At 43.5% G+C, this 13,085-nt stretch overlaps 1 protein-coding gene across 2 annotated transcripts in view; it reads left to right on the forward strand.

The window, feature by feature from the left end:
* Positions 1-974: 974 nt before the first annotated feature.
* Positions 975-13,085, forward strand: part of Prps2 (phosphoribosyl pyrophosphate synthetase 2) — a 45,682-nt gene continuing 33,571 nt past the window's right edge. For both annotated transcript variants that reach the window (XM_060374316.1, XM_021626593.2), the window contains exons 1-2: positions 975-1,237; positions 11,727-11,910. In XM_060374316.1, coding sequence (XP_060230299.1) covers positions 1,116-1,237; positions 11,727-11,910 — 306 coding nt within the window. In that variant the 5' untranslated portion in view covers positions 975-1,115. The remainder of the gene's footprint in view (positions 1,238-11,726; positions 11,911-13,085) is intronic.

The following is a 13,085-nucleotide window of genomic DNA, read 5'->3' on the forward strand; positions in this document are numbered from 1 at the left end:
TGCTGACAGTCAACCATGGCTGATATCTTTGCAAAGTTCAAGGAAGGACCCAGATGAAAAAAAAACCCAAGGATGTGTCCAATCTTGACAGTCTCCCCAATCCCAGAAACACAGGAATTGCTATTAGAGTGGGCTACAATTCAGTGGCAAGTGGCCTTGGCTGTGCTGGCAAACCAGTTATCAGTGGACATTAGGAAAGCTCAACCATTTATCTGGCCAGCTGCATCTGAACAGGAAGTCCCAGCCAATTGGTTAGAATAACTGGGCCATCTGAGAACAGGCTTTCCCCTTGCACTTGAGATTAGGACTCAAAAGATGGCTCTCATCTACAGAGCAACACACTTTTAAGAACCAGACAGTAAAAGTTTCAGGCTTTGTAGACCAAGAGGAAAAAAAAAAGGATATTATGTAGGCATTTATATAATAAGAAAGAAAACGATTTTTCAGCTTTAATTGAAAAAAAATCTAAAACAAAAAATATTTAAGTTCATTTTTTTAAAAATATACATCTAAATTAACGAGAGAATGGGAATTCTGGTTGGTGGGAAAACCTTTTTCTTACTCCATCGTCAAAAGTAGTATATGCCATCATATAAAGTGCAAACATGCTTCAGTCTGGTGTGCAGATACAGGCTGCTGTGTGGGCTGGCCTAAGTAGACGCTGGGTGCACTTGAACCCCAGGTATCATTTGTGGGTTCTGAGCTTCCGGGTTGAAAATCAGCTCTTGGCTGAGAGGCACCTCAAGGCCCACTTCATCTGGTTAATTGACCTCCCCACCTAAAGGCAAGTTGGAGAAGTCATGTGTAGAACATGGAGCATACCTACAGAGCAACTGCATCTGGGTGCTTCGGGACCACCCAGAGCTTCATTCACAAACTGCAGCCCAGCCTGCATGGGCAGAAGCCTCTCCCCAGCCCCCTCCATCAGACTGTTAGGCTGCTCCTCCTCTCTGTGGCTCCTCCCCCAGCACCTCCCCTCCCCTAGGTCAGGCTCGCTCGCTTTCCCGCTCCACCAGCAACAGTGGTGGCAGTAGCAGCAACAGCAAGAGTAGCAGCAATCTGCGTCGCTGTCGCTTTCACCTTCCCTGAGCGCCCCTCAGTTCCCCAGTGTCACCATGCCCAACATCGTGCTCTTCAGCGGGAGTTCTCACAAGGACCTGTCGCAGCGCGTGGCCGATCGCCTGGGCCTGGAGCTGGGCAAGGTGATCACCAAGAAGTTCAGCAACCGGGAGACCAGGTGGGAGCCTCCCCAGGGTTGAGGCAGGGGCCGGACGCATGCCGAGGCGCCCTGCTCTCCCTTCCGGGGCGGGACAGCAGCACTGCGGCTTCAGAGCCAGCGCGGCTGCGCCCAGGGAGAAAGACGTCCAGCAAAGGATTCTTCCCTCTCACCCCCGCCCCAGCCTGGGCACCCTAGAGTTTCTGTGCGTGTCCTTGGCTGTTGTCCCTTTGGTGGCCAGGCCCCCAGCACCCAGACTTTGGCGACCTGTAGACCCTTAGGCACCGCCAGATCCTAGCCTGGTGTCTTCAGTCTGGAAGGACGACATCGGAGAGAATCTGAGAGAGTGGGCACAGCCTGTGGGCATCACATCGGTGCGGGGAATGGTGGGGGCTGGGAGACATCTGTGGATCTCTCCCCAGTTTCGGAGAATGTGCCAGGCTGAAACCTAGACTCCTCTTACCTGATCAAAAAAGGTTGTGCACAGGTCCCGGGCACTAGGTTTACCTGGAGAACTTGAAATGCTGTTTCTAGCGTCTAGCGATCGGAGTACTGCCACCTGCTTAGGTGACTCTGGAGCAGCCTGGATGTTGAGCACTGCCATATCCAGAAGGGTGGGCTTGTGTGGGAGTTGGAAAGAGTGTGGGAAAGCAGGACGCACGTGCTGAGCACTCCCGACCTTCCTTTGAGTTTGCTGCATCTAATACTGCGAAGTAATAGCTTCTTTGTGTTTATGGAGCTCAGCTGCGCAGCAACAAGACCCTAGTTTGGCAAAATTTTCACCTATTTCTCACTTTAGATGGTCACCAGTATTCAGTACAGCCAAGCAGGGAGTAGTTGGACTGGAGACTCCTTGTCCCACTGGACCAAAGCCAATTTCTTTTCCCACATTCTGTATAGCACAGTTCACCAACTATACAGTGCACAGTCATAGATAATAATTCTACATTTATCAGAGTTCCAATTCGTCTACAGGTTTACGGGGAAAAAAGAACTATTCTCCGTATTACAAAAATTAACTTGAAATGGATAGTAGACAACAATGTCCAATGTAAAACTTTTGAAATTTACAGAAGAAATAAAAAATCCTGTTGATTTAGGGTCAATCGAGAATTTGTTTATGAAATTACGGGCATTCTTTGCCTTCTTTTTTAATCTCGGTTTGGTTTTTATTTTGGGGACAGGATTTTGCTATGTATCTAGGCTAGTATTGAACTCACTATGACACCATGTGTCAGAATTACAGATATGTGTGTCACCAGGCCCAGCTAAAAGTTAGGTTAATATTAATGACAGAAATTATTTCTCTAAAGGCGATGAGAATTCCATGTGACCTTTTCTATATGGTAACTCCACTCACACAGCTTGGATGACTGTGGATGGAAGATGGTATTACTGTGTGGACAATTCAGACTAAAGAATGCCACTCTGGAATTGGGGAATGTAGCTCAGTTGGTAGAGTTGCTTGCCCAGTATGCACGAAGTGCTGGATTTGATGTCTTGTACCACATCAAAGCCGTCGCCCACACTACAATCCTGGCACTTGCGTGGAAGAAGCCAGAGAAGCAAGAATTCAAGAGCATCCTTGGCTACACAGTGGGTTGGAGACTAGCTTGGCTACATATGAGACCACGTCTTTTTTTTTAATATGTTTTTATTTCTTTTAATTTATTCACTTTTTATCCCAGCTGTAGCCCCCACCCTCATCTCCTCCCAATCATGCCCACCCTTCCTCCCTCATCTACTCTCATGCCTCTTCCCCAGTCCACTGATAGTGGAGGTCCTCCTCCCCTTCCAACTGGCCCTAGCTTATCAAGGCTTATCCGGACTGTCTTTCATAGTCTTCCGGTGTGGGATGGTAAGGCTGCTACCCCCCCCTCAGGGGGAGGTGATCAAAGAGCCAGCCATTAAATTCATGTCAGGGACAGCCCCTATTCGCCTTACTAGGGAGCCCATTTGGAGACTGAGCTGCTACGAGCTACATTTGTGCAGGGGTTCTAGGTTACCTCCATGCATGGTGCATGGTTGGAGTATCAGTGTCCAGATTTTTTTGGGTCCAGATTTTTTGGTGCTGTTGCTCTCCTGTGGAACTCCATACCCTTCCAGGGAATGCCCCTCTTCTTTCATAAGATTCCCTACACTTTGCCCAAAATTTGGGTATGAGTCTCGGTATCTCCTTTGATAGCCAGCTGGCTAGAGTCTTTCAGAGGCCTCTGCAGAAGGGTCCTGTCTAGTTCCTTGTTTTCACCTTCGGATGTCTATCCCATTTGCCTTTCTGAATGAGGATTGAGCATCTTACCCAGGATCCTCCTTCTTCCTTTGCTTCTGTAGGTATACAGATTTTAGCATGTTTATCCTATGGTCAAGCAAATGTCCTTGTTCTATATGTGGGCATATTTTGGATATATGCCTAGGAGGGGTATAGCTGGATCTAATTGTCTGAGAAAGTGCCAGATTGATTTACAAAGTGGTTGTACAAGTTTGCATTCCTACCAGCAATGGAGGAGGTTTTCCCTTTCTCCACATCCTCTCCAGCACGTGTTGTCACTTGAGTTTTTGATCCTAGCCATTCTGATGGGTGTAAGGTGAAATCTCAGCATCGTTTTGATTTGCATTTCCCTGATGACTAAGGATGTTCAGCATTTCTTTAAGTGTTTTTCTGCCATTCAGTATTCTTATGTAGAGAATTCTCTATTTAGCTCTGTGCAAACTGCTTGGTAATGGCATAGAAACAGGTTGGTGAATCAATAGAATCAAATAGAAGACCCAGAAATAAACCCACACACTCAAGGACACCTGTTTTTTTGACAAAGATGCCAAACCATACAATAGAAAAAAGACAGCATCTTCAACAAATGGTTCTGGTCTAACTGGATATCTACATGAAGAAAAATGAAAATAGATGCATATTTATCACCCAGCACAAAACTCAAGTCCAAGTGGATAAAAGACCTCAACATAAAACCAAAGACACTAAACCTGTTAGAAGAAAAAGTGGGGAAGAGCCTTGAGCTCATTGGCACAGAAGACAACATTCTGAACAGAACACCAATAGCACAGGCTCTAAGATCAACAATCAATAAATGGGACCTCATGAAATGGAAAATTTTCTGTAATGAAGAGGACACTGACGTCAGAACAAAACGACAGCCTAGGGATTGTGAAAGGATCTTCACCAACCCTATCACTGACAGAATATATAAAGAATTCAAGAAGTTAAACAGCAACAAATGAAGTAAATGGGGTACAGACCATGTCCTTTTTTAAAGGTCACATTGCTTTTTTTTTTTTTTCCATAATGAAGATAGATTCCAGATCCTCCTGCATGCTAGGTTAGAAGACTCAACTACTGAGCTATATACTGCTCCCTTGTTGGAGTTTAATATATGGAGTGTGCTCTCAGACATTAGAGAAGGATGGAGCTAGGTTTGAAAATTCCAGGATTTTGTTAGTCCTTGTCCAAGTTTCAGAAGCTCTGAAAACACTAATCAAATAAGAATCTTTGCAAAGAAGGTGTTGTCATGTAAATAAAGGAAACATTTCTGGATAGATGAAGATTCAAAATTAAGTAAGGCAACCCTTATTATCTCAGTGCAGCACAATTCTTTGCTGCAAATCTAGATGAGTCTGTTGCTGGGTTAGCACTGGATTTCTACTATGAATCCTGTAGGGGCTGTTAGGTGAAACTCACTCAGGTATTCAAGTGTAATTGTTCATACATTTATTTTACATAAAAAGCAGACTTGTTTTTGTTTTTCTTTTAGCCATGCTTGATCATTACAAATCATAAGGTGTTGGAGATCCCCCAGCTCAATTTTACATTTTTCTTGTTGGTTGGGTTGAATTTTTGTTTGGTTTGTTGTGGTTGTTTATTTGCTTTCACTTTTTTTGAGTCAAGGTCTCCTATAGTCTGGGCAGATCCGGAGCTCAGGAAGTAAGTCTGGCCTTGATTTCATGATCTTCCTGCCTTCACCTCCCACACACTTGGACTGCAGATTAAATGTACGGTGAGACTTTGCTACATTTTATGTTTCTATCATAGAGAAAATTTTTAAAGGTTACTGTAGGAAATTTTCTCACGAACTACACAGGGACAGAAGTTGATTTTTACACACAGTCCTCAAATTGGGTGTTCCTATTTGGTTGTAGTGATGAGACAACAAAGGGCTAAAGAAAATAGATTCAATGCATATAAGGTACTCTTTCTTCAGTGCCCCTTACTGAGTGAGGAGCAGAAGTCTGAATGCTGTGCCCCAGCCCTCCCTCCGCACCTCATTCCCTAGTTTTCATTTTTGTCTTTTTTGTTTTTATTTGTTTTTGAGACAGGGTTTCTCTGTGTACCCTTGGCTGTCCTGGACTTAGACCAGGTTGGCCTCATACTCAAGATCCACCAGACTCTGCCTCCCTGAGTGCTAGGATTACAAGTGTGCACCACCGCATCCTATTCCTAGTTTTCTTTTCTTATTTTTTAAAATAAATTTGATTTATTTACTTTATGTGTCTGAGAGTTTTTTTTCCTATGTATGTTCTGTGTAATATGTGTGAGCCTAGTGCCTACAGAATTGAGAAGAGGATATCAGATCCCCTGGAACTGGGGTTAAATGTAAGTGTAAGCCACCATATTGGTGCTGGGACTTGAACAGGGGTCCTTCAAGAGAGCAGCCAGTGCTCTTAACTGCTGAGTCATCACTCCAGCCCCCTCTCCCAATTTTTTGTTGTTGTTCTTTTTCTCTGTGTAGCCTTGGATGTTTTGGACTCACTCTGTAGAACAGGCGGGTCTTGAACTCACAGAGATCCACCTGCCCCTGCCTTCCCAAATGCTAGGATTACAGGGATCCACCACCACACCCGGTACCTAGTTTTCTTAAAAGCTAGTTAATCAGACAGTCACTCTTCCAGTTTTACCTTCTAATCTTTGAATTATTTCCATTGTGAAGAAGGAAGTCATTCTAGTTTCTTTCCTGATCCCAGGAAACCTTCCATGACTTGGAGACAGTGTTCATAATGGTATCCCAGGTCCTTGTAGTATTTTTTCCCCACTAATTTACTGCTGTCAGGGTCCTTACCTGTAAGACTGGACTCAGTGTTCAAGTTACTGCCATTTAAAAAATCACCAAGAACTCAACAGCTTAAAGCAATCAATGTTTATTTGGCTTCCAGACCTGAAGTTTGTGCAGGTCAAAGCAAGAAAGACTTGTTTCTGTCTCCAGTGGTGGCAGCTAGGGTGGTTACTGGGGCCTCATTTATGAAGACAGCTCACCCACATGGCTGGTAAGTTTGCCTAGCTTCTGTCTGGATGTTTAACTAAAAATCACTCCACAGGGCTACTTGGGTCCCCTTCTAGCATAGATGCTATCTTCTATGAGGGAGAGTTTCAACAGACAGGAAATAGTTAAGTACCAGTCTGTTAGGGCCTGGGCTTAGAAGTTGGCATACCATCGCCTCTATAACATTGTTTTGGTTTTTTTGTTTGTTTGTTTGTTTTGTGGGAGGGGTTCACACACAGTGCCCTCTTACATCTAGGGAAAGCATCTAGATTCCAGGGAAGGGACCGAGATCCTGTTCAACAGTAGAAAGAAGTGATATAAAATATGCAACAATCTTTTAAGTTGCCAGGGCCAATCAACACTGAATCAGTCATATACAGCTGCTTTTATCTCTGAGGGTCTCTTGTCCTTGGGCTGATTCATACAACTGATTAGAGACCTACACTACTGATTGGGGTGTGGAGGTCATTGCAAGTAGAGGCAAAACTGGCTTTAGAAGAAATGATGCCATGGTGTTTTCTGTACTCCCCTGGTCTGCTAGTAACAGGAGGATTGCAGTTTCTTAGTGAGGAAAGGCAGGCCAAAGAGTGTGATCTTGTGGGATAAACAGCCGTAAGATGAGGAATTGGAAAACTTTCTGTTAAGAGCCAGATAGTAAATATTTTAGGCATTGCGGGCCACATATAGTCTCTGTTACTATTACATCTTACAGATCTATAAGCTGCATAGGGTCAGCAGGGCTGCCTTCCCTCCTGAAGCTTCATGGGAAACTGTTCTCTTGTCTTTTTTAGCTTCTTTTTTTTTTCTTACAGTCTCATGTAGTCCAGGCTAGCCCTGAGTTTATGATGGCCTTGAATTTCTTCTGTCTCTACAGCCCAAGTACTGTGATCACAGGTGTGTGATGCCATACCTGGTTTTACCTTACTTGTGGGGCTCGAACTCAAGGCTTCATGCATATTTGTTATGTACTTTACTAATTAAGCTACAGTCCCAGTCCACTTTTCAGTTCTGTAGGTACCCCACAGCCCAGTGATCTTGAGACCTTTAGCAAGAGAGGATCTCTGACTTGCTTTAGTCCTCACATATCTTTCTACGCTTCTAGTCTTCCTTTTTCATTTTGAAGGCCAGCTGTGATTGAATGGGGCAAATTTCAATAGTTATGTGTGACCTTTCTGTTTCAAGATCAGCTGATTCGCATGCTTCATTCTATCCGAATATATGCATCTTTTGCCATATAATGTAATATATTCAAAGGATTAGGGTTTCGATTTCTTTGGAAGGTGTTCATTACTGGGACTATGTTAGTTGGGGGTGGATCATACTATAACAGTCTGTGTGCTGTATTTTGTCAGCCCCTGAGCTATGTAATACTTGCCTTCCAAATTAAATTATCTCCATGCTGGGTGTAATTTTGTTAAATTTTAAATTATCTGTGTGCACATATGTGCATATGCTATGACACATGTGTAGCTGCCAGAGAACAACTTTGAGGAGTCAGTTCTCTTCTTGTACTAGAAAATGGATGGTTCATGTTTTTGCCATCCCTTCTAGCTGGAACCCAAACTTCTGGGTGCTCCTCCTGTCCAAGCCTCCCACTTTGCTGTAGGAGTTCTGGGGTTACAGATGCAAGCCAACACATCCAGCTTAATATGTGGGTTCCAGAGACTGAACACAGGTTGTCAGGCCTGTGCACCACTTACCTTTATTTACCTAGCTACTTCAGTAGCCCAAGAATTCTGTTCATTCTTTAGCACTCAAAATAAGGAGATATATTCCAGTTTCTTTCTGTTCCTTTCACCAGTACTGTAGCATCCATAAGAGAGAGCCTTATGCAGGCAGGAGTGTGGTCAAATATTCAAGCTCATTTTCAGAGCCCAGCATGGTGGATCATTCCTGTAATCCTAGCACTTAGAAGAGGAAGGGAGGAAGAAGAGGAGTTCAGAGTCATGTTGGCTGTGACTATAAGTGTGCACCACCACACCAGATTCTGATGCTGTATTTTTAAGTGGTTGTATCCAGGTGAGCACAGTGAAGCGTTCTGTATTCATTTTTTTTTTAAGTCTAGAGGATGGAATCCAGTGTTTCACATCTATTTATGCAAATCTTCTACCACTGAGCTACATGCACAGCCCTAGTTTTCTGCATTCTATTTTCAATATAAGAAGTTACACAGATACAAAATACACATACTGTGCATAGCACCCCAATTATATTGAATTTGTCCAACTATTGGATCAGGATTGCCATTTTAAAACAAGAGTCCTACCAAAGCTGATGCAATTCTTTGTTTTGCCATACTCTGTACCAGCATGCATGATGTTTTCCTGCTCTGGGTGCTAGCCAGATAACATGGATAGGCTGACTCCCGTACTGAATACCCCAAATTCTATAACTTCAAGTAAAGAAACTTTCAGAATCGTGGTTTTCAAAAAGTTGGCTTCTACTAACTCTTTCTCCAGGAGCTACAGTATAAAAACTAGCAAAACAAGGAAGTATACCATAAAAGGAAATAGAAAGTGAGAAATGGAGTGCAGCAAAGAGGTAGAGAGAATTCCTAAGGCATCTGGGCCATTCTTGTCATCCAGCTGTGGGTAGGATGTGGAGATGGACTTGAAGACTGATGCTAAGAGACTGAAATTTTTAATTGGCTGTGAGGAATGGAATCTGAATGTGTAGTAAATGGAAAGTTCAGCAGAGAAAAGGCTATGATAAAAGTGAGACACACACATCTAAACACAAAAAAATAAAACGTTGAATTTAGTTTACCTTCTGACTCAGCTCTGAGCATCATTTCCAGAGTTCACATGTAGCAGTCAATATTTAGCTTGAATACTGATCTATATGGACATGGTGGTGAGGTGGGAAGTGGTAATCTGTGTGATGGGGCCAAGAGGAAGAGGTGTTATATCCTCATCTTCCATACTGAGAAGTCAATACCTGATACCTCATGAAGGAACAAGATTCGAGTTGTGATTGGTAGCTGGAGACTTGAAAATAAACCTCTATGTAAAATGCCATCAAAGGTTGAAATTGCTTATCTCTAGGCTGTTTAACTACTATAAATGAGTCTTACAGAATGTGTGTGTGTGTGTGTGTGTGTGTGTGTGTGTGTGTGTGTGGTTATGTGCATGTGTGTGTGAAAGAGAGAGACAGACAGAGTGACAGAGATGATACTAGTTCTTACTCTGTAGTCCAGGCTGGCCTGAAACTCAAAGGAATGCTCTTATCTCAATATCCTGAGTACTGGGTTCATGATTTAATTGCTGATTGTGTGTGTGTGGGGGGGGGTGCATTATCTGTAAATGTTTCCGTGGTCATGTACATGTAGAGGCAACAGGCAGTGTAAGATGTTATCCTCCATCCCCTTTGCTTTACTTTCTGAGACAGGGACTCTCACTGAACTATTCAGTGGGTTTCCTGGCTGGCCACTGAGCTCTAGGGATCTGCTGTCTCTGCTCCTCTAGAGCTGGGGTTAATGTGTGCCATTGCCCCTGGCGTTTATTTTGTTTGTTTGGTTGGTTTTTGTTATTTTTGCTTTTTTAAATCTAATGTTGATTCTGGGGAGCCAAAGTCAAGTCCTCTGTTTGTGCTGCAAGCACATTACCAACTGAGCCATCTCTCCAGCTTCCGTGATTTGAATTTTTAAGACAATATCCATTCTTAACTATAATAATAGAAAAACTACCGTAAGGAATTCATCAGAAAAGGCCTGGAACTTAGAAAGGCTCCTTGCAAGGTCAGCTCTTGGCTGGCCTATGGAAACTGAGCTCTTACAAGGATTCCCACACCATTCTTTGGTAAGAATGGTTCGTTATGTATAAACTCTCTTAACAGCTAGGAAAGAAGGTGGCTTACACTGAACTACTGAACTACTGCCTGCCTGGTGTGGAACTAGCATTTTGATATGCACTAGGCAGCAGGTGATGACAGGACCAGCTTCCAATAAAAACACTAGTCCTAAAGTCTGTAAGTCTTCCCTAATAGACAACACTTCCCAGAAGTCACAGGTCATTGCTGGAGACTTTTAGCTGAATAGTTTGAGCTGCACTTCTGTGACTCTCCTGGGGGAAAATGCTTGGGAGTTTATAACTGGATTCCTTCATGTACTTTTCCCTTTGCTGATTCAGTTCCGTGTCCATGCCATCTTATAAGTCACAGTCAAGATTATGACTATGAGCTGAGTCCCATGATTGGATCAGCTGGATTGCTGAAGTTGGAAGTGGTCTCAGGGAGTCTGGGAGACTATGATATTAACCAATGTAGTGATGGCTAGTTTTTAATTGTAAACCTGACAGAATCTAGGATCACCTGGGAGATGGGCCTCTGAGCTAGTTTGTAGGGAATCTTTTAAGTTTTTTTATTTATTACAGTTTATTCAATTTGTATACTAGCTCTAGCCCCTCCCAATCCTTCCCTCCCTCCTTCCTCTTCCATGCCCTCTCCCCAATCCACTGATCAAGGAGGTCTTCCTCCCTTTCCATCTGACCCTAGCCTATCAGGTCTCATCATGGCTGTCTGCATTGTCTTCCTTTGTGGCCTGGTAAGGCTGCCCCCACCCCAGGGGGAGGTGATCAAAGAGCCAGCCACAGAGTTCATGTCAGAGATAGTACCTCTTCCCCTTACTAGCGAACCCAGTTGGAGACTGAGCTGCCACAGTCTACTTCTGTGCAGGGGTTCTAGGTTATTTCCATGAATGGTCCTTGTTTGAAGTGTCAGTCTCATACCCCTGGGCCCAGATTTTTTGGTTCTGTTGCTCTCTTGTGGATATCCTGTCCCCTCCAGGTCTTTCTATCTCCCCCTTCTTACAAAAGATTCCCTGCAGTCTCGCCAAAGTTTGGCTATGAGCCTCAGCATCTGCTTTAATACCCTGCTGGCTAGAGTCTATCAGAGGTCTTCTGTGGTAGGCTCCTGCCCTGTTCTGTAGGGAATCATCTTAATTGTGTTAACTGAGATAGAAAGGCCCACCCACAGTGTGTAGCACCATTCCCTGGCTGGGCCCTGGAACCCTGTAATGGGGAAAGGGAGCCAAGAAGCAGCATGCATTCATCACTCTCTGCTTTTCAGTTGAGAGTGCAGTATGCTCAGCTGCTTCAAGGTCCCTTCATCTTAGGTTCCCAGCCATGATGGGATTTACCTTGCATTGTGGAGCCAAAATAAACCCCTCCCTCCTTAAGTTGCTTTTCTTAGAGTTCTTTTAAACATCAACAAAGAAAACTAAGACAAATGGTGTTGTTCTTTTTTAGCGTTGAGATCGGCGAAAGTGTGAGAGGAGAGGATGTCTACATCATCCAGAGCGGCTGTGGGGAAATTAATGACAACCTGATGGAGCTACTCATCATGATCAGTGCATGCAAGATTGCATCTTCATCCAGGGTAACTGCTGTGATACCCTGCTTCCCGTATGCCAGGCAAGATAAAAAGGACAAGGTAAGGCGAGGTTTGTCTTGACCTAAACCTGTTGTGCTCACCACAGTTTCCTTGCCTACTGCCTTCATTAGACTATCCAGAAGTATTGTAAATATGGGCCCTCATGTTGTCTATTTCAGATTTGTCATTGAACCCATCATATGTATCAACACAGGCAGTCAATGTTTTGAAAGGCATTCAACTACCATTATCATTATCCTTGTTATGAGTTTTATAAGGTGGTATATAGAGGTAAATACAAACACACACACACACACACACACACACAAACACACACAAACACACACAAATACACCTCAGTTAGCACAGGTGAACTGAAGACCATCTAAAGTACCTCACTGCCTTGGATCAAAGTGAAGACTCCAATTGAAATATTGTGTTCTTGGAAGTGGTTTCCATTGTAAGATTCTAGGTAAAAGGCCGTAGGGCACCTGTATTGTTACTTCCAACTGCCTGTGAGTCCATAGTGGACCCCTTTTTTTTAGCCTTGTAAGAGAACAATTATATTATTTATTATTTTTAGCAAAATTCCCATTAGTGTAGGCTCTGTAATTTTCCAGGAGAAGCTGAAGGAAATACAGTTGTTCTTAGCCTTTATGACACATTAGAGACGGTTGGTTAGGGGTTTCATTGCAAATTAGCATGAGCTGGGCAGATTTATGGAGAGAAAATTATTCTTTAGAGGTTCACAAACCAGATTGTCTGAGGTCAAGATGTGTCCATGCCATGCTTGCTCTAAGGGAGAATCCTTCCTGCCTCTTCCAGCTCCCCAGGCATTCAGGCTTCTCTTGGCCAGGGGCCTTATTGTTTCCGTCTCTGCTTTTGTCTTCATGACACTTGTCTGTATATGTAACTAAATTTAAGGCCATCCTCAATCAGGATGATCATATCTCATGATCCTTCATTAAGTATATCTACAACAAAGATCCTACATTCGAGTGACATTAATAAGTTCTGAGGGTCAAGATATAGACATATATTTTTAGAAGTCTTTATTCAATCCACCATAATTTTATTCAGCGTCCTCTAAGACTCTAGGGGAGGATCATTCCTGCTTTGCCCAGTAGCTCCAGGCAGTCTCCTTGTTCTGGCTACATTCCTTCAGGTTCCACCTACTATGTCCTCTATAGCATGGCTTCTCCTCCAGTTCTGTCACCACTTCTATCACTTACAAG

Source organism: Meriones unguiculatus, chromosome X (genome assembly GCF_030254825.1).
Source record: "Meriones unguiculatus strain TT.TT164.6M chromosome X, Bangor_MerUng_6.1, whole genome shotgun sequence".
In the NCBI taxonomy this organism is placed as follows: Eukaryota; Metazoa; Chordata; class Mammalia; order Rodentia; family Muridae; genus Meriones; species Meriones unguiculatus.